The 20,630-nt window shown below is 40.6% G+C and overlaps 1 protein-coding gene across 10 annotated transcripts in view; it reads right to left on the bottom strand.

The window, feature by feature from the left end:
* The window catches only part of SAMD13 (sterile alpha motif domain containing 13), a 75,250-nt gene that overhangs the window by 14,786 nt on the left and 39,834 nt on the right, over positions 1 to 20,630 (bottom strand). For all 10 annotated transcript variants that reach the window (XM_070078161.1, XM_070078160.1, XM_017345578.3 and 7 more), the window contains one exon: positions 9,732 to 9,843. In XM_070078161.1, the coding sequence (XP_069934262.1) occupies positions 9,732 to 9,843 (112 nt within the window). The remainder of the gene's footprint in view (positions 1 to 9,731; positions 9,844 to 20,630) is intronic.

Below are 20,630 nucleotides of genomic sequence, written 5' to 3' on the forward strand. Positions count from 1 at the left end.
ACTTGAACTATTTTTCCATTCTCTCCTAGCTTACTGGGTTTCTGATGAGAAATTATCTGTGAGTGTAATTGGAAACCCTCAGAAAGTAATCTGGTGTTTCTCTCATGCACATTTTAGAATTTTGTTTTATGCTTTATTGTGGAAAGTTTGACTACAAGGTGTTGTGGTGCAGATCTATTCTGGTCATGTTTATTGGATCTATGTGCTTCCTGTACTTGTATGTCCCTTTCTTTTTACAAATTGGTGAAATTTTCAGTATTTAGTTCACTAAATAGACCTTTTAGTCCATTCTCTATTTTTGTATGTTGGGTTGTTTAACAGTATCCCATAAATCTCCAAAACTGTTTTTAATTTTTATAATTCTCCTTTTTTTTTTCTGGTCTGACTGAAAAATTTCCAAAGATTTGCCTTCCAGCTCAGATATTCTTTCTTCTGCCTTAGCAAGTCTGTTGTTAAGGATTTCCACCATATTTTTTAATTTGACATATTGAATTCTTCTAATATTTCATTTCAATTTCTCTTCAAAATCTCAATTTCATGGGAGAATTTTTCATCCACATCATGCATGGATTTCTTTAACTCATGAATTTGCTTCTCATTGCTTCCAAATAATACTATGGTTAATCTTCTGAATTATCTTTCAGGCATTTCATCAATCTCTCTGTCTTCACATTCTAATAATGAAGTGTTGTTGTGTTCCTTTGTGAGGGGAGTCATGTTGTCGTTTTTATTTTTTGAATTTCTGCTTTTATTTTTGGCATTTGGAAATCCTTGTTGGTTTTCTCCTCTGACTTCTTTCATCTTTGAACTATGCTTCTTTGGCTTAGTGGAGTGTCTATTCTTTCACTGAATTCCCAGAGGCATGTGCTTGGTGTGGCCATGGAGCTCTGGTCAGTGCTCCAGGGTGGGGCAAGTGTCCAGGGTGGCATCCCAATTGTGCATGGTAGATCTCCTCTTGTTAGCAGGAAGGAAGGTATGACCAACCTCTGTTGGTGTAATCACACCCTCATCTCCTCTCTTCCAAGGTGACCAGTGCCTAGGTGTTAGCCCGCAGTGGGTACAATACTGATCCATAATGCCCCATGAACCACACTAAGGCTCTGTGCAGTTCCAACTCCAGGCAATCAGGGAGCTCTGTGTGTATAGTACCACACATAGTAACTGCACAGAGACCCAGCTATACTCTACACCCTCTCATGCAGTCACAGAGCTCCCACAGTCTCAGCACACAAGGCTCCCACACTGAACAGGGTGCAGTGGATCTGCTCCATCCCGTTAGACTGTCCTGTCTATATAGAGACAGGGATGTTCCCAGAGCCAGCTGCCTGTGTGTGCTCCACCTAGACAGTTTGCGTTCCAGAGCCTGTAATGAGTTGAGAGGCTCAGAGCTCCTCACATGGGTGCCTGGCTCCTGTTAATCCTCCCAGCCAGACTTAAAGTCAGTGGGGAACACATATTTTTTCATCTGGTAAAGTCCCTGGGTTCCACATGTGCATAAGAGCCTCTGACTGCAACCCGTACTCATTTTACAATGGTGCCTTCTCCCCACCACTTGCCAGGTGTGTAGAAAAGCCTCTACAGCCATTACTGATGTCAGAATTGCTCCTTTTCCCTGCCAGTTGCTGGGTGCACACACTGGAGCTATTGTTGCTGCTACTGCTGTCAAGATGGTATCTTGTCCCTGCCAGTTACTGGGCATGTGCACAAGAGCAGCTACAGCTGTTACTTATATCTAAAATAGCATCTGCCTCCTCTCAGCCAGTTGCCCAGTACCATTGTGGAGGGGATGGGGAGAGAGAAACATGCCCCCTTTTCCACTGGATTAGCAGGTACCCTGTCCCCCTGGCAGACTGCCAGGCTCTCCCTCTGGCCATACCACCAGTGGAATGGGCTGCTGCATTCTAATCTCATCTCTCTCCAAAGCTGGCACTTCATCTGGCTCTTGGCTGCTGGAACTGTGTGTTGGGTCTGTGCTCATTGCTGCATGTCCGCACTTTCCACACTGATCCACAGCATCCCTCTTCCTCTTATAGAATTTCCACTGCAGTTTTCTCTCCAACTCTCTCTTGAGAATGTACTTTCTGCACTTTTTTTAAAAACTGTTTTCCCTTAGCCTAAAGCAGTACACCTTTTCCCTATTCTGCTATCTTGGAATCTCTACTCTTTTGATCTCATTCCTCTCCCTAGTCTTAGGGAATTTGCTTCATTTTACTATCTCTGATTTCCAGCAATTTAAACTTTAGCTCTTTTGGCAGCCACTTTCCTCCGTGTAAATAAGTTTGGATGTCTCCTCTCTTAGAAAGGAGCCCTCTGGGCTGGCTTGGTGGTGCAACAGGTTAAGCCAAATCTGAGATACTGCATCCCATATGGGTACCAGTTTGAGTTCCAGCTACTCTCATTTCCGATCCAGCTCCCTGCTAACTGCTTAGAAAAAGCAGTGGGAGACTGGCTCAAGTCCTTGGGCTCCTGTATCCATGTGGGAGATCCAGACAATATCCCTGACTCCTGGTTTTGGCCTGCCCCACCCTGGCCATCATGGTCATTTGGGGGAATGAACCAGTGGACAGAAGACTGATCTCTCTCTCTCTCCTTCTCTGTGTAACTCTGACTTTAAAATACATAAACAAATCTTTTAAAAAAAGTTCCCTCAAATTTACCTGACCCTCTAGCTACTGCCTCCATATGCCACAGTGGAGTCCTCAACTTGGAGGAAAAGGTGCTCCATGTTCCTTACCTCCAACTCCATTGAAATTCTATTGGCAAACTTCACAGTGCCCCTAAGACCCCATTTATCTTTTGAACTATTTGATTTTGTTGATTATTTCATTTTTCTTCACACTATCCCTGTAACTGTTTTCTAAAAAACCTCTCATTACTTGTTCTCTTCCCCCACTTCCTGAGTGTTCTTTCTCATCTACTTTTGCGGGGGGCCTTTCCTCTCCTAGCAGCCAAAACCTTGGTCCTCAGCCTTTCCCTCCTCCCTTTGTAAACACCTCTGTTTCTCATCTTCTCCTATGACTGATAAACTCTCACATCTCCTTTTCTAGGCCTCACTCTTCCCTCAGCTGTCTGCTAGGTAGCTTCACTTAAGAAGTCCTATACGCCCTCAAATCTAATGTGCCACAAACTATGCTGCTCTACATTCCTTTTAAAACTTACCTTCCATAGTTGATGGTGCCATTTTGCAATCGCCCAATCTGGCAGTCATCACGCCTCCTCCCTCTCTACCTGTGAGCACTGCATTCATTCCTGCAGTTATGGCAGAGAATAAGACTAGACAATGCTTCACTGTCTACTGGCAATGATTGTCTAAATTCATTTTACCTTCTTTCCCAGGCTTCTAATCTACCGCTTCTTTCCTATATCCAAGGGACTATGACAGCAGCTTTCCTGCCTTTCGTCTCCATGCCACTCTGTATAATGCTGCTGGACTGAACTTTCAAAACCACAAATGTCACGACATGCCCCCTTTAGTATTCTTCAGAGGTCTCTCCTCTGCCAGGCAAACCAATCTCTGTTGTTTGGACCCTTGTTTACCTTTCAGCCTTATTATCCCTTGGGATTCCCTGCTCCATCCATCCTTTTCCGCATTACATGGTGTTCTTAACATAAACTGTGTTGTTTCACATCACCAGCTCTTTGTGTGTGGTGTCCCACTCTGCCCAGAATCCTCAGTGCTTTCCTCAGATAGTTCTCATATTTGTAACAGTTTTAGATGATTTTATGAAAGTAAAATAATGCTCATAATAACAAATGTTATTTTACTTTAATAGCTAATGTCTATTTTAATGGATGTTAGAAAAAGCTGTAACAACTGTGAAAACCACTGCAGAAGTAAAAAAGCCACAGAAGCACTGCACACCTGGCTGACTTATAATGTCTTCTATCTATTCTAATTTCAAGTGAACGATTAAAACAATCATTTGAGTACTTTATTTTATACAAAGCTGCTCTATTTCAATAAAAATTTCAGATTCTTATCAGTTTGCTTTCAATTCTCCTAGCCACATTCTTGTTAACATTATGTGTTTGCTCATTTTAACTTTTTAAAAATTTTATGGGCTAAAAGGACATATCTGCAAAGTCTGAGATGCCATTTCCCTGTTCATTTAGCTATAAAATATTTTAAGCATTTCAGTAGCCTTCAATTGTTAAGAAATATCAGGTGTCAAAGCAACTTGAATATTTTGGTGCTTAGTGTTATTAAATGCTAGTAAAGTAATGAAAGTTATTTCCAATTTGTGGGATTTTAATTAGTTTAATCCAGAGCTGAGTTTACCACAAAGTTAATGAAGCTTAGGTATTTTTTTTCCCAATGGGGGCTCTCAGAATTATATAAACTTGAGATACCTCACCCCTCCCCCAATCATGGATTTGTTTCTGGTCTAATTAGAAGTATCCATTCAGAACCACTACACTGGAATTTAGTGACTTAGGAACCATGCTCAGGGATGCTCTAATTGCCTCCCACTTTACCACTGCATACCGAGGTAGTTAGTTTTATTTGGCAATTTGCAGCATTAAGAAACTGGATTTATCTTTACTAATTCAGTGACTTTAGAAACTTATCAAAAGTTGGCAATAAGCCAACTGAAAAGAAACACTAATTTTTATGTTTCACATAAATGACTTAAACAATCAGTCAGGCATTTCAAAGTAAAATATGTTCTTACTCATGTGACTTAGGGAAGGTAAGAGACAATAGAGTAAATTAATTTGCCATCTTGAAATGTATGTTGTCATGATACACTGAGGGAAAAAATGATGTCAGAAATACATGTATTGTTCTAGAAATACGACCACTGAGGTCAGTCACTCGTAAGTTTGAGAAATTTGAACATTATGAGCTATATGACATTGATTGAATGGCAGCTACCTTCCATCTTCTTCATATATATTCTGAGTATGTGAGTCAGATAAAGTCATAGAAATGAAGTGGCGGCACAGCAACAGGAAAGCTGTCTGTGTCTTGCAGTTACCATTCAGTGTGAGTGGTGAAGTTACTGTGCTCCATTGCTAGAATTCTGTAACACCTCAACAGACGTGGCTTTACCAAGAGAAAGCTGCTCCCTTAGCCTTCAGTGTTAGACAAAGTAAACCTTACACTAAATGTTCTCTGTGAGGAAGGTGGGGATACTTTGGAATGAGGTTAGTCAAAATGGTTTCCCTTAAAAACCAAAGCTCTTGGAGAGTAGAATTCCTGACATTGGAGTACCTTTGATTTTTGACAATCAGGCAATCCCTGTTCCTGGGCGAGTGCCATTTTTTAAAATCATCTATTCACGAATGGCTTTTGTGCTCTATGCTATGCCCTGAAAGCATTATTTATGAGGGCCAGCCCCAAGATTACACTTTTTTGAGAAGGAGTGTGAGCAATATTTTGTTTGTTTAAGTCAACACTCAATTTATGGAAGTCAGAGTTCTTGAAAGGCAAACTCTCCATGGTCATCCAGTGACCACGAGTCAAATAGGACAAAATAACCCGGGAGTCCTGACTCCACCCATGCCCTTCACTGCAGCCTGAAAGCTCTGCCCGCAACAAGACGCCTGGGGAAAATGCAATCATACATTGGTGTTCATGGCAGAGAGAGATGGGGCTGATGGGGCTGTAATCACTGCCTTCTCTGGGAAGGGCCCCGCTGCCTCCTGCTGCTATGGCCAGTGAGCCCTTTGAGGCAGCACATTAATCCAGAAGGCTGGACTTCCTACAGTGAACAGCTGCGGCCCTGAGGACACAAACCACATTCCAACCCCGGGGAAGCAACACTCCTGGTCACCAAGGGGGCTGGCTGGAACGGTAATGCAGCCTGACACACACTACAGACACTGGGATGCACAGTGACTCGGGTCTTTTCTGATGCTAGTTCTTTTAACTTGTAGTTGTAGCTCACAGGGAAGGCTCAAAAGAAGCTTTCTAGTAACTTGATGGAGATAACTGTACTAGAGGGAACTTAATTGAGGTAACTGTCATGTGGCAACAATATGTCTGCACAGGGAAAAGGGGATAGGCAAAGTTCAGCTGGCTGCTTAAGCCAGCTGTAGAGGAATCACAGGAATGTGGGGCATCATTCGCACCATCCAGACAAACCTCACTCAATGGTCTGAGCCATACCCAAGGGAATAAGGTGCTAGAAAGTTGAATCTCAGTCTGGTTGCATGGATTGTACTGTGAGACCTTACCATGGAGACACACTCTCCTGAAAGCCCTTCTAGTGGTAGACCTATGTGTGGCATCTGTCAGCATCTTAGTTCAGGCAGCTGTAACAAGACACTACAAGCTGGGTGGAATAAATGACAGAAATTTATTTCTCACAGTTGTGAAGGCTTGAAGTTCATGATCAGGATGCCAGCATGGTCAGCCTCTTTGTGCATCTCTCTTCCTGGTTTGCACATCACTGTCTTTTTGTTGTATCCTCACATGGCAGAGAAAAGCAATCTGTCTGGAGTCTCTTCATCTTCTTAGAAAGGTATAACCCCATTGTGGGGGATCCATCTTCATGACTTCATATAAATCTAATCACCTCCCAAAAGGCCCCACCCCTCAATACCATCACATTGGGGTAAGCCTTTTAAAATAAAATTTGAGGGGAACACAGCATTCAGTCCACAACTATCATCCATGAAACAATAAACTCCTATGTCACTGGTAATTGTGCTCCTCTCTGTACTTTTCTCTTTTAGAGGTGATTTAGGGGATGCTCTCCATTCCTGGCCTGCTTCCATCAATTGGCAGAGCAGAGCTATCCTGAAGGAGATTTATGAATGTGGCCATTCTTATTGTTTCTCAGCTGCTGTGACCTAGAGGATGGGTGATAAGCAGTCTGGAGGTGACCAGCATTCTTCCCATCAGTATGCATCTGGTTAAACACCAACTACTTGAGGTTCATTACCAGGAAGATCCTGGTAGTATGACGTTGGTGGCTGCTGAGCATGATACTGGAAGATGAAGGTTAACACAGCACAGAACATGAACCCTCAGTGCTCTGAAAATCACAGGAACTACTCACCTTACCAGCCTGGGCTTGGCCAGTGACTCCCTCCTCACCCTCTACTTCCTTTTATGGAAAGGGTGAAAAAGAAGAGAATTGTTTTTCAGAGCATGAAAAATATCTGGATCACTTCTAGAGAATACTTCAGGAAACTCTTCCTGTAACCCAATCAATCTTCCATGAGAATTAAAGAATTTGAGTTTCTGGGCCATGCTCGTAAGACTTCAATCTTCTGGGGGATTCATTTCTCAGGCTCCTGAGTTGGCCCACCCAACACAGTAGAAAGATGATGCTCATTTCCCTACTGAAGGATTTCTCCATGAATCCTCTCTTTTGCTGCTACCAGAATGAGGTCAGAGTTGGTCAGTATCAATTCTGAGGTCCTACCCTGAATCAGGAGGGCCGAGAGAGCACCCCACACCCCAACTTCCATCAGGATGTTGGCTTCAGAGGTGTCTTGGCAAAGGCTGAGAGAGAGAGGTTTTGGGGCAGCTGGGAATCTGGCCAGGAGACCTTTTAGCTAAATCATTTTTTTGTTGTTGTTAACCTTTTTACAGTATTATTTAAATTTAATTTTAGAAGGGAGTACTCAACTGCAGTGACACAAATGGACTGTGTATCATTAAAAACCAAACTAAAATACTTTCCAGCTAACCAGCTGCCTTCTAATTTCCAACCTGAGCTGTTATTTTGCATCATAATTTTATTATAAAATTTTCACACATAAAGAAATGTTGTCAGAGTTTTATAGTGAACACCTGTATTCCTACCATCCATATTCTACACTTAATATTTTCTGTACTTACTTTCTGTACTTACTTGATCACATGTCTGTCCATCTAGGGATCCCTAGATGTCTACCTATAATTCCTGGTACATTTTAAAATAGCAGTGTACTTCCCTCCTAAATACTGCAGTTTGCATACTATCATTTAATACTTTTCATATATATTTTAGGGACAACTTATAGGCCACATAATTCAAAAATCTGAATTATTTACATATGTCTGTGTATATGCAGTGACCAATGCATATAAGCTGTAACTCACATCCTTGTCAAGCTACAGCTGGTACCCCTACCTAGAAGCTTCCTCATATCCTTCCCAGTCATTCTCTGCCCTTTCCCATCCAGAGGCAGCCACTGTTCTGAATTTTGTCTATCACTGATTTGTTTCCCTCTTCTGAAAATTTACCATAATGGAACCATTCAGTATGAATTCTGTTCTGTAAGGCCTCTCCCACTCAGTCTTATGTTTTTGAGACTTTTTCATAGTTGTATCAGTTGTTTATATATTTTTTAAATTTTTGTTATTGGGTAATATGCCATTGTTTGAATATACCAGTTTTTACATTCATTTTTCTATTCATGTATACTTACACTTCTAATTTTTGACTATTATTAAAAAGCTACTAAGAATAATTCTGTATAAATCTTTACAGACATATGTTTTCATTTCCCTTAGGCAAACACCCAGGAGTAAAATTGTTGGATCATGGGGTAGCTGTATGAGTGTTTATTTTACACTTCTACCAACAATGAAGGAGAGTTCCGGTTGCTACACATCTTCATGAACATTTGGCATTATCAGTCTTTCTAATTTTAGTTCTTCAGGTGGGTGTAAGTAATTTAACATTCTATTTTGGAAGATTTTCCACACTAGCAAAGAATACATATGTATAAGGATCAAGTTGGAAGGAAATATTGGTGGAGAGGAATCTACAGATTGGTGTATGTGGTATTAGAAATGTTCATGTTATCCAAATTTAGGATATACAAATAGCTTGAGAGAATAAGCAAGGGCTTAAAGGAGGGATGTACAACATGCAGCTAGATTCATTTTCAGTTTATGACTCCTTCAGATATATCATAACATTAGAAAAGCAAATTTAATGCTTGGAAAACTGCAGCCTTGATTGTGTTTTGCTACAAAGCTAATATGGGGTGGACTACACATTCCCCCAGTATGCCTTATCATCATCAAAGCCCCTTGAGGATCAACCTTACACAGCAGGTCTAGCCCACAAAATGGAGCCATGAATCACCCAAAGTCAGAGGACCCTGCTCCTTTCTCCCTCTTCCAATACCAACTTTGGACCTGAGGGAAAGGAATTAACAGTCTTTGAACATCAACACTATGCCAGGGCCTTTCCTTGGTGTTTTGTACATACTGTCCTTTAATCCTCACCATAACGTCCCTATAAAGTTAAGCATTGCCAGCCTCACCTTACGGGTGTGAAAGCAAGACTCAGAGGGGTATAGTAACTTGGGTGAGGTCACATAGAGATAGAAAAACCAGAATTTGATGCTAAATCTTGTGCTTATTGCACTTCACCACCAACACCTAGACAGCAAACTCAAATTTATGGATTCAGCAGGTGCCAAGGACAGCAGCAGCAGGTATGGCATGTCTCCCAGTCAAAGCTGACCCTTCCTTTTCTTCCCTGTTTCCTGCTTTCTGGTATACCTGCTTAAAGATAGGGCTGATGATCTATACCCTGAGCACGATCAGTCATTCAGAAGACATTGATGTTAATGAGCTTTTGCCCTCCTCTCAGCAGCTCCACTGTGCCTCAGGACTGGCGCTTCTCTCTTGCAGGAAGGAATCATTAGACTGTCTCCTTCCCCACTCAGTTTTTTAGTGGCTGATCCCTCACTGCTCTTTGGTCCTCCTCCTCACTGCTTTCTCCCACTGTGGACAAGGGAGGGGACTGTGTTCACAACATATCTCCAGACTGAGTTACCTGTTCCTGGAAAACATTAGCTTGCTCCTCAAATCCTGCTGTCCGGAAATAATTGACGACATCCATCACAGCCCAGTCTGCAGGATCAGGTGGTCTTCCATTTTCCACAGAACTGCAAAACACGAATCCAGACAGTCATTCTGCGGTACATGCATAGGATGTGTCCAGAATAACTGCTTGACCTCCCAGCTCACAGGCCTTCTTCCCTCGGAGGCCCAGAGCTCAGTCTACCTCTTGCAGGATCAGAATCACTCTTAGGTTTCTTGTGTCCAGAAGGCGATTACTCTTACTGGTTTAGTTACTGCTTTCCTAATGACTATGTAATCTCTAATATAATTTCCCACACTTTCTTTTCTAATTGTGATATTCAGAGTGGCCCAGTCATACACTTCAGTTAAGAACACCAGGTACTTTACAAGGGGACCAAGTTTATCTCTCTCTTCCCATCTCCTACAACCTTCTTCATTCCCATCCCTAAATATCCAGGGATAAAGCCATTCTCTGACAGGTCACACCCTTTCATGGATCCAGGCCTTGCACACTCTATCCCAGCCACTTACAATGCCCCCTTCAACTGCCTCTACTCCATAAAACCCCACCATTCCAAGCAGTTCAAAGGCTACCTAGCATTTCCCAGCTCGGACAGCTTTTTATCATAAGCTCCTTTCAGTTCTAGAGTTCCACTCAAAGTTCCCTTGTAGCCTCCTGTGCACTGGATTTTACCAGTTATTGGACAGCTCCTCCCATTGAAGTGTAAAATGTGGGCTAGGGGTACACATGTGAGCCAAGAACATTTCTCATTTTATTGTTCCTGGTGTGAAGCATATTCTTAGGAACTCAATCAATACTGTCCAAATGAATACACAGGTGACAACTGAGCATCAAAGGCAGCCCTCCCCACTAGATTCACAGAGGAGCGTGAGAGGAGCAGAACAGAGAGTGCTAACGATTGGCAGTTCCTGTGACTTTGCCTCATTTCCACAGTTCAGGAGTATTTTCCTTTCCACCTCATCCAGGGTGAGTCTCCTGCTCTGAGTGTACATCTGATCACACTATTCCTCTGCTTAAAATCTCTCAAAAGCTTTCTGCTGTCCTTATGATAAACTATAAATAGCTTAAATTGACTTAGGAGGTCCTTTGGAACAAAACCCCCAACCTCTTCAGCTAGGAACAGCTTAAGGAGTGAAACGACTCAGCTCTTATCCTTATGAGTCTTACAGTCCTGGGGGAGGACACTGATAAAGAATTATACAAATAAACACATTGCTGCAGGTCATGTTAAACACTAGCAAGGACAGGTGCAATGTATCATGACAGTTTTAGGGGCAAGGGAAGCTTTCCTATGTAAGTTTCTTTTGAGGTACAGCCTAAATAGCAGTCAAAAGTTATCCATGAGGTCAGGTGAAGATTATTCCAGGCTGTGGAAAGTCTCCTACACCACACTCAGGATTTTGTATTTTTGCTAAGAGCAATACAAAGTTGTTAAATGGGCTTCTGTAAAGAGGATGATCAGATCAGGTTCACGTTTTAAAAAGGAGAGTATTAGGGAGGAGCAGAGGGAAAGAAGAGGTACCAATGAGAAGCTACTGCAATCATCTATGCAGGAGATCATGGTAATTTGGACCACAGTAGTGCTATGGAAAAGGAGAGAAGTGTGTGGATTTAAAAGGAGTTTAACGGGGCTGGCGCTGTGGTGTAGTGGGTTAAGCTGCTGCCTGCAGTGCTGGCATCCCATATAGGCTGCAACCCTGCCTTTAAAAAAATAAATAAATCTTAAAAAATAAAAGAAGTTTAACAAATAAATTAGTATGACTTACAGGTGCTAGATACAGAGGAAACAGAAGTGTTATAGGGGAACTGAGTGGGTGGTGGTAACATCACAGAGATGGCACCCCCAGGTTTAGTTAGACATGTTGAATTAGAGGCACCATTCATGTCTAAGTGGAGACTTAGTGTGGGATTTGAGTCTGAAACTCAATGTGGAGGAGTGGGCTACAGACACACATTTCAGAGACAGAGGCATCTGGATGGTAACTGAAACCTTGAGAGGATGACAAGAAAACTAGGCCTAGAACTAAGCTTGCAGAGATTGAACACTTAGAAAAGTTGAAAAGATTGAAGTTACTTTTAGTGGAAATAAAGTATTTCCTGAAGGTTTTCAAACATCTAAAAATCAATAGACTAGCTGCCTCACCCTTAGCATAGTGTTTTGCTCAAAGCAGAAACTTGAGGTATTTGAGTAAACAAACTAACAAAGAACCCCAAAAACCAACTTCTGTTCTAGTTAAAGAAAAGGCAGTCACTAATAAATGGCCCATGTGATCACCAATTTCTCAACAGTACTTTACCTAAAAAACATTTAGGACTAGTGCTTATTAATGAGAAGTGTTTTTCCTTTTGGGCTTAGACTGTCAATCTATAAGCACTGCATGACCATATTCAAATGCAGCCATGCATATGCACGACATGCACGCACACCCGCCCTTCCTATCATGTAACAGGCCATATACATCGGAGGAACAAACATTTTTCACCTTAGCATTGTCAAATATTAACCATGTATTTCAAATTTAAAATTCATTTGAGAAGTAGGCAAAGAAAGAGAGAGAGAGGGAGAGAGAGAAGCAGACACACAGAAAGAGTTCCCATCCCCTGGTTCATTCCTGAAACATCCACAATGGCATGGACTAGAGCCAAGAATGCAATCTAGGTCTCATTCATGGGTAGCAGGAACCTAATTACAAAGCCAGCATCACTGCTTCCCAGGGTCTGCATTAGCAGGACACGAGAGTTTACAGCCAGAGCCAGAGCCAGGTATCAAAATCAGGTACTCCAATATGGTGTGTGGACATCTTAACTGGTGTCTTAACTGACAGGCCAAATACCTGCCCCTATGTATTTTTAAATCACTGCTAACAGTTATAAAAATTATCCCATGTGCTGAAATTTTCCATTTACACATGCAATCATGAGGTGACATTTGGGACCCTCTTCAAGGTACCATTTTCTTTCCCTCTCTTGCTGAAGGTGGCCTTGAAGAATGTTTGAAAAGGAGTTCGTTGTTCTAACAGATCTTTTGAGTTTTCTAATCAGCTCACTTGTAGCACTGAGCAGTCCCACTGGACAGACTTAAGGAGTCCCAGAAAACATCTAATTTTACTCTCTATGTGGCTGACTTCAATTAGTTGCCTTCCTTCATAAAAAAGTTTTTCAATTTAATAATGAAGTTTGTTATGTTGTGGTTTTAGGACAGGAGGCTTTTCTGATGTTAATTCTGTTGGGATAGAACATCATCACTTCCAGAAATCTTCAATATTACTTTAAAAGATGTATTTGTTTGTTTTTGCTTGTTTGAAAGGCAGACTAAAGGGGAAAGAGGAGTTCAGATAAAGGGAGACGGAGAGACATCATGCATCCACTGGTTTACTCCCCTAAAGGCCACAAACAGCAGGGACAAGGCCAGGCTGAAACCAGGAGCCTGAAACAGCGCCCAGGTCTCCCAAGTGAGTAGGAGAGGACTTGGGCCATCATCCGGCACTTTCCCAGATGCATTAGCAGACAGCTGGATCGGAAGCAGAGCAGCCCAGACCTGAACTGAACATCCCAACATGGGATACGGGAGTTGAAAGCAGCAGCTTAACCTGCTGACACAATGCTAGCCTCATTTCTGCAACATTCTGGGGTACTAGCAAAGATTTTGTAGAATTGCTGGCAGGACACCATGGTGAACTGGAGTAATGCATAACTAGCATCCTCTCATATGCAGGATGAGGAAATCCACCTAGAGGAAACAAGAGGTTGGAAACTAATCAATATATTTAGTGACTGATCTGTTTAAGGGTAACTTTACTAGCCTGCTCCCTTCTCTGCCTAGGAAGCTCTAAATAATTTAGGAAAAGTCACATTAGACTACTCAATTTTTTTTTTTAAATTTGAAAGTTTTATTTAAATGTTATACATCATTATTTTGAAAATTCTTAGCAGACAACACATGCTTTCAATCTAGATAATAAAGTCATTTATAAATATCCTGAATATTTTGAAACTTTTGTAGACTATGCCCTTTGAATTGCATTTAAATATTTCTAACTATTTTTTTGTTTGTTTGTTTGTTTTTAACTTTTATTTAATGAATATAAATTTCCAAAGTACAGCTTATGGATTACAATGGCTTCCCCCCATAACGTCCCTCCCACCCACAACCCTCCCCTCTCCCACTCCCTCTCCCCTTCCATTCACATCAAGATTCATTTTCGATTCTCTTTATATACAGAAGATCAGCTTAGTATACATTAAGTAAAGATTTCAACAGTTTGCTCCCACACAGAAACATAAAGTGAAAAATAATAGATGATTTTTTAAATGATGATGAAATCAGATCAGACCTATTGTCATGTTTAATCCCAGGGAGAGTCAAGTTGGGAGTTGATAATTTCTTACTCAAATTTTGAGAAACAAAAACTGCCTGTCTTCATCTGTGCAGCTCACTGGCAGCTACTACAGCCCTGCCTGGTACATAGCCCACACACGGTAAAGACCTGTTATGTTCAGTGGACTGACAACCAGTCTACAATAAGCATTTCACCCAGCTCCTTAGCAACTGGTTACTGTGGGCTGCTTTTGGGCTTGGAAAGGTTGAGAAACTCATTGAAAATTATATAGGAGGTAAAACAAGAATTGGATTCCCAAATTACTTGACTCCAAATCTATGCTTTTCTAACTATACTTATTGACTGATTCAACGACTATTTACTGCAAGCCTACGGCGGTCTTCTCACTATTATGCTACATGTAGGGTTACAGAGACAGAGAATGTAAGTCTCGGCCCTCAGGGAACTGGCAATCTGGGGAGGGAAAGCAGAACAGCCAGTGCTAAATGCTAGAACCAAGGCGTGAACACAGTGCCACCGAGAGTGCATGCAGTCAAGTGCCTGACTAGTTCTGCCTGACTTGAACACATGAAGATTTTCAACAAGTTTAAAAGGCCTTTGACTCTAAACTAGGCCCTGATGGGGAGATGGCTTGCAGAGACACACGTACTCAGGCACACATCATCACTCCTAGATTGCTGATGTTAATACATGATGGGTGACTGCATTGGGTCCTTCCAATAGTTTCAGCAACACTTTTAAGGAGGAAGCTGAAAATGATCCAAAACAACATGAAGAACAAGGGCGAGTTGGGTGGGTTGGGGAGCTTGGGGAAGAAGCCAAGGCCAAATAGTATCTGACAATGGGACATTTTAGAGGAAGGAATTAAGGGGCATCTTTCCCTGCTGGGAAATGATATGTCTCCTCAAGGACTGAGATACTTGTGGCCAAATAGACACTTAACCTTATTCCTTTATAAACTGAACAATTTTCTCCACATCTTTTCTTATAGTGTATACATATCAAATCCAGGAGAAATTTAAGTGACAATTTGAAATCTCTCTCAAATGTTGGTTCCCCTGCAGCTGCTAATTTTCAACTGATGAAATGAGATGGCAGATATAAAAGTGCCATTGTCATTTAATATTTATTATTCACTATCATCCTAGCAAAATGTTTCTTAGAACATATATTAAGATATATTAGTATTTTTCTAAGCACAAACTCTCATATGTACATGTATTACCAAAAATTAGAAAGAAATGGAAGACAGAAACTGTTCCTTTTCAGTCTCTTCATGTAATAAAATCAATGTTCCCAATTAACCCAGTTTACCTTGTAGCCCTTGTGCAAATGGTTAGATATATAATGTATTGATAAAAATCAAATCATGTACTGATAATTCACACTAGGAAATGATTATCTCTTCATTAAATAATCACTTCCATTTTAAATAAAGCTAGAGATAAAATCATGAAGACAGAAATTAAATAAATGTGTCACAGATAGGCAGATTAATTGAGGCCTTATTATGAACTTTTCCATGTTGGCACATCATAATTTTAAATGCTGGTACCAAAAGTCTATATTTTCCTTCATAGTATATAAAATCAGGTGGAAAATAGTTGACTTTCTTTATCTAAGTCTAGCACATGGACATTTTTGTAGTTCTGAAGGATCTTACAGATTCTAAAGGCTGATCAGGTCAAAAGGGTAGTCTGGACAAATACAATCTACACGTGACTCCACAACTTCATTGTATTCATTGATTACATTTCTACTTCAAAGTTTGGCATAAAAGTTTCTTTGAATGCTGGTTAACATCTTATGATGATATATTTGCCATATCGCTCCTTTTTTTAAAAAAAGTTTTATTTTATGTATTTGAAAGTCAGAGTTACACAGAGAGAGAGGAGAGGCAGAGAGAGAGAGAGGTCTTCCAACTGCTGGTTCACTCCCCAGTTGGCCGCAATGGCCAGAGCTGCGCAGATCTGAAGCAAGGAGCCAGGAGCTTCTTTCAGGTCTCTCATGTGGGTGCAGGAGCCCAAAGATTTGGGCCACCTCCTATTGATTTCCCAGGCCATAGCAGAGATCTGGATCAGAAGTGGAGCAGCCAGGACTTGAACTGGCGGCTTTACCTGCTATGCCACAGTGCCAGCCCCCATATCACTCCTTTTATAAAGTTAATATTCTGAATGTCAAATTATTTTTATGCAGGAAAATGTACTTTTTTTTAACTGCCTTGATCTCTATAACTTATTTTCAAAATTAGATTAACCTACTCTTTGCCCATGTCTTAAAACAGGCTTTGGCTAACAGCAATTTAACTCTGATATTAATAAATTAATAATGATCTTTTTGCCTATGACATATCTAAGAATAAAGACATTAAAGAGAAACCATTCCTTTCTCTCTCTCCCTTCATACTAACAAGTAGTATCTGGCTAAAAGGCAGGCCTAAAAATAGAAGGGAAGATTCAAAGGTTTTTGACAAGACATTTTTCATTTTTTAATGTTTGTACAAATAAGAGTTGACTGCATTTAGCTGCTGCATATCCAAGCTAAACTGCTTAAAAAGCAAATAATTCAGCTGGCGTTGCAGCTCACTAGGCTAATCCTCCACCTTGCGGCGCCGGCACACCGGGTTCTAGTCCCAGTCAGGGCACCGGATTCTGTCCTGGTTGCCCCTCTTCCAGGCCAGCTCTCTGCTGTGGCCAGGGAGTACAGTGGAGGATGGCCCAAGTGCTTGGGCCCTGCACCCCATGGGAGACCAGGAGAAGTACCTGGCTCCTGCCATCAGATCAGCGCGGTGTACCGGCCGCAGCGCGCCGGCCGTGGCGGCCATTGGAGGGTGAACCAACGGCAAAGGAAGACCTTTCTCTCTGTCTCTCTCTCTCACTGTCCACTCTGCCTGTAAAAAAAAAAAAAAAAAAAAAAAAAAAAAGGCAAATAATTCATCAAGGCTTCTGTGTATTCCAAACTCTTTATCCTAGTATTCCAAGACTTGATTCACACATAGCTGTCTAGTTTATATGGAAACCCAATTGGGCAACATCTTAAACATTACAGTTCCCATGACTTTGCCTATGTCAGTCACCTCTGTTCAACATCCAGGGATTAGAAGTCCTACTTGATTCTTATCAGTTAAATGTCCCCATCCAAACACCTTTAATCAATGTTTTAATCCAGTCACTAATTAATTAATTTTAACCTGCTTACTGTGAACCAGGAATGTGACAAGCTTTGGAAACTCATTGCCTAATGGGATGGACAATCTCAAGTCAGCTGAAGGATGAAGAGCCATGTTGTTACCTGCCTTATTCCGAAAAGTGGTTCAGGAATAGGACAAATGGATAGATGGAGGACGAATGCAAAGTCTGCTTGGCTGTGTGAGTCAGGCTGGGCCAGGTGTGTGAGTTAGAAACTTTGGAGTCCTGAGTCAGCAGCCGTCCCAGAAGCAAGTGCCTGTAACAACTTTGTCACCTTTGGGCATCATTTCTCACCTCTGTAATAGGTCTCTTCTCTCAGGCTGCTTGCTCTCCTCTGAAATCACACAGTAACTCATCCATGCCATATCTCTACCTGGGCATCTTCCTAACACCTCGCCCCATCTTTCTGAAAACAAATAATCCCACACAAACAGCTACTTTTCTTGTTGGTACATAACTTACAGAATAAATCAAAAACTGTGAACTAAAGAAGGTCATTCTTTTCAAAATGTCTCAATGAATTTGTTTTTTATTTGTTACTAGATACACTTGAACATTTCAAATCCTAATCACTAATAGTAAAGACAACAGCCCAGAGGCAGCTGGAAGAACCTTTTCTCCCTGCTCTGTCACAGCACAGCAGTCACTATTCTAAAGGAGTAGCGTGCGGCTTTATTACTTCAACAAATTTGGCTTTCCTTCCTTCTAAGGGATCTAAGAAACAAGATGGACACTATATAGAAAACAGTAACCTTTCAAGGCTGCTAATCCATCCAATACATAATGAATGTCTGTAAAGCTGCTGGCCTTAACTTGAACTGCTGTTGTTTTCACACTTAAAATAGGATATCTAACTATGGATAGATTTATCCACTTTATTCTTCTGAAGTATACACTTACATTTAAGAAAGTTATTTACAATACAAAAAATAGTACAAATCAAAACAGTAAATAGACTCAACTCTTAATTCACATTATCATTCAACTGAAGGGACTATTTCTCATAAGAACATATAAAGGAAAAAAGACAGCTGTAAAATGTGAATTTAGGTTCTCTAAGAAAAATTAAACTGTACCAGTTACAAGTATGCTAACTAACTCTCACTATTTCTATATTCTAGAAACCACTCAGCAAAAAACAGTGGATCTGAGCATTGTAGGTATTTATAGGACACCTATACGATCTAACAGACATACACAGAACATTCAAACCAACAACACTGAGTATTCATTGTTCTCAATCAGACATAGAACGTTATCCATGATAGATTACATTAGGTAACAAAACAATACACAGCAAAATTAAGAAGATCAAAATCATACCAAGCAGTTTTTTTCAATCACAACAGAATGAAATTAGGAATAATAGTGGCAAAAAAAAAAAAAGAAAATTTACAAACGTGGAACTTAAACAACAAACTTTTGAATAATCAATGGATCAAAGAAGAAATAAACATGGAAATTAGATAATATCTTCAGACATGAAAATGAAAACAAGACATACTAAAACTTACGGGATGTAGCAAAAAGCAATACTAACAGAGAAATTTACAAACACTTATGCTAAAAAAAAAGAAAATTTTCAAATAAACCTAACTTTACACACATGGAACTGGAAAAATAGCACACTAACTGAAAGTCAGGAGAATGAAGACAAAATAAAAATAAGAGAAGAAATAAATACAATAGAGAATGGAAAAACAGTAGGAAAAAATGAACAAAGTTTTTTTTAAAGATTTATTTATTTATTTGAAAATCAGAATTACAGAGAAGAGGGAGAGAGAGAGACAGAAAGATCCTCCATCTACTGGTTCCCTCCCCAAATGGCCACAATGGCTGGGGCTGGGCCAGGCCAAAGCCAGGAGCCAGGAGCTTCTTCTGGGTCTCCCACTTGGGTGCAGGGGCCCAAGCACTTGGGCCATCTTCTGCTGCTTTTCTCAAGCCATTAGCAGGGAGTTGGATTGGAAGTGGACAGCTGGGACATGAACTGGTGCCCATATGGGATGTTGGCACCGCAGCCAGTGGTTTTACCCACTATGTCATAATGCTGGCCCCAAGAGCTTGTTTTATGAAAAGTTGAAAAAAAAGTGATAGACTTTTAGCTCAAAAGGAAAAAAAAAAAAGCAAAAACCCAAAACCAGAAATAATGAAGAAAATTAGAGTGGATGCTATAGAAATAAAGAGGACCATTACAGACTACTATAAACAGCAAACTGTATAACCTAGAAAAACGGGTGAATTCCTAAAAACATGCAACCTACCAAGACTGAATCATGAAAATAAAGAGCCTAAACAGATGTATAACTAGTAAGGAGACTGAATAAGAAATGAAAAACTTCCCAGTACACAGCAAACATTTGGCCTAGAGTTTAAGATGTCAGAATGCCCACGTCCCACATTTGAGTACTTGGGTTCGATCCCTAGCTCTGGATCCTGATTCTAGCTTCCTGTTAATTGTAGAGCCTGGAAGGCAGTAGTGATAACTCAAGTAATTGGGTTCCTGCTACCCTCATCGAAGACCTGGATTGACTACTGAGCTCCCAGCTTCAGCCTGACCCACTCCTGCCATTGTGGGCATTTGTGGAATGAACCAGTGGATGAGAGCACACACGTTCCCTCTCTCCCCTACCCCTCTACCTCTTAAACAAAACAAAACAAAAACACAACACTTTCTAACAAAGGAAAGCCTAGGACAAGATAGCTCCATTGGAAAATCTTATTATACATTTAAGAAAGAATTAACAGCAATCCTTCTCAAACTCTTACCAAAAACTGAACAGAAGGGAACACTTCTGAACTCATTTTCTAAGGCCAGCATTATCCTAATACCAAACCCAGAAAAAGATGCCACAAGAAGACTACATGCCAATATCCCTGATGGACATAGCCACAAAAATCCTCAACAAAAACCTATCAAATAAAATTTAACATTAAAAGTATCATATGCCAAGACCAAACAGTAGTTATTCTTGGAATACAAGAATAGTTCAACATACAAAAATCAATTCATGTGGTATAGCACATTAACAAAATGAAGGATAAAAATCACATGGTCATCTTAAGAGACATAGAAAAGTATTTGACAAAATTCAACACTTTTCATGACAAAAACTCAGATCAAACTAGGAACAGAAAAAAATAACCTCAATATGATAAAGGCCATATATGAAAAGGCTACAGAGTTAACATCATACCCCATGGTGAAAAACCAAAAACTTTTCCATTAAGATCAGAAATAAGGCAAGAATGTCTACTCTTGCTACTTCTGTTCAATACAGTGCTATAAGTTCTAGACAGAGCAAGAAAAAAGAAATAAAGGG

The sequence above is a fragment of the Oryctolagus cuniculus genome, chromosome 7 (assembly GCF_964237555.1).
Source record: "Oryctolagus cuniculus chromosome 7, mOryCun1.1, whole genome shotgun sequence".
Lineage (NCBI taxonomy): Eukaryota > Metazoa > Chordata > Mammalia > Lagomorpha > Leporidae > Oryctolagus > Oryctolagus cuniculus.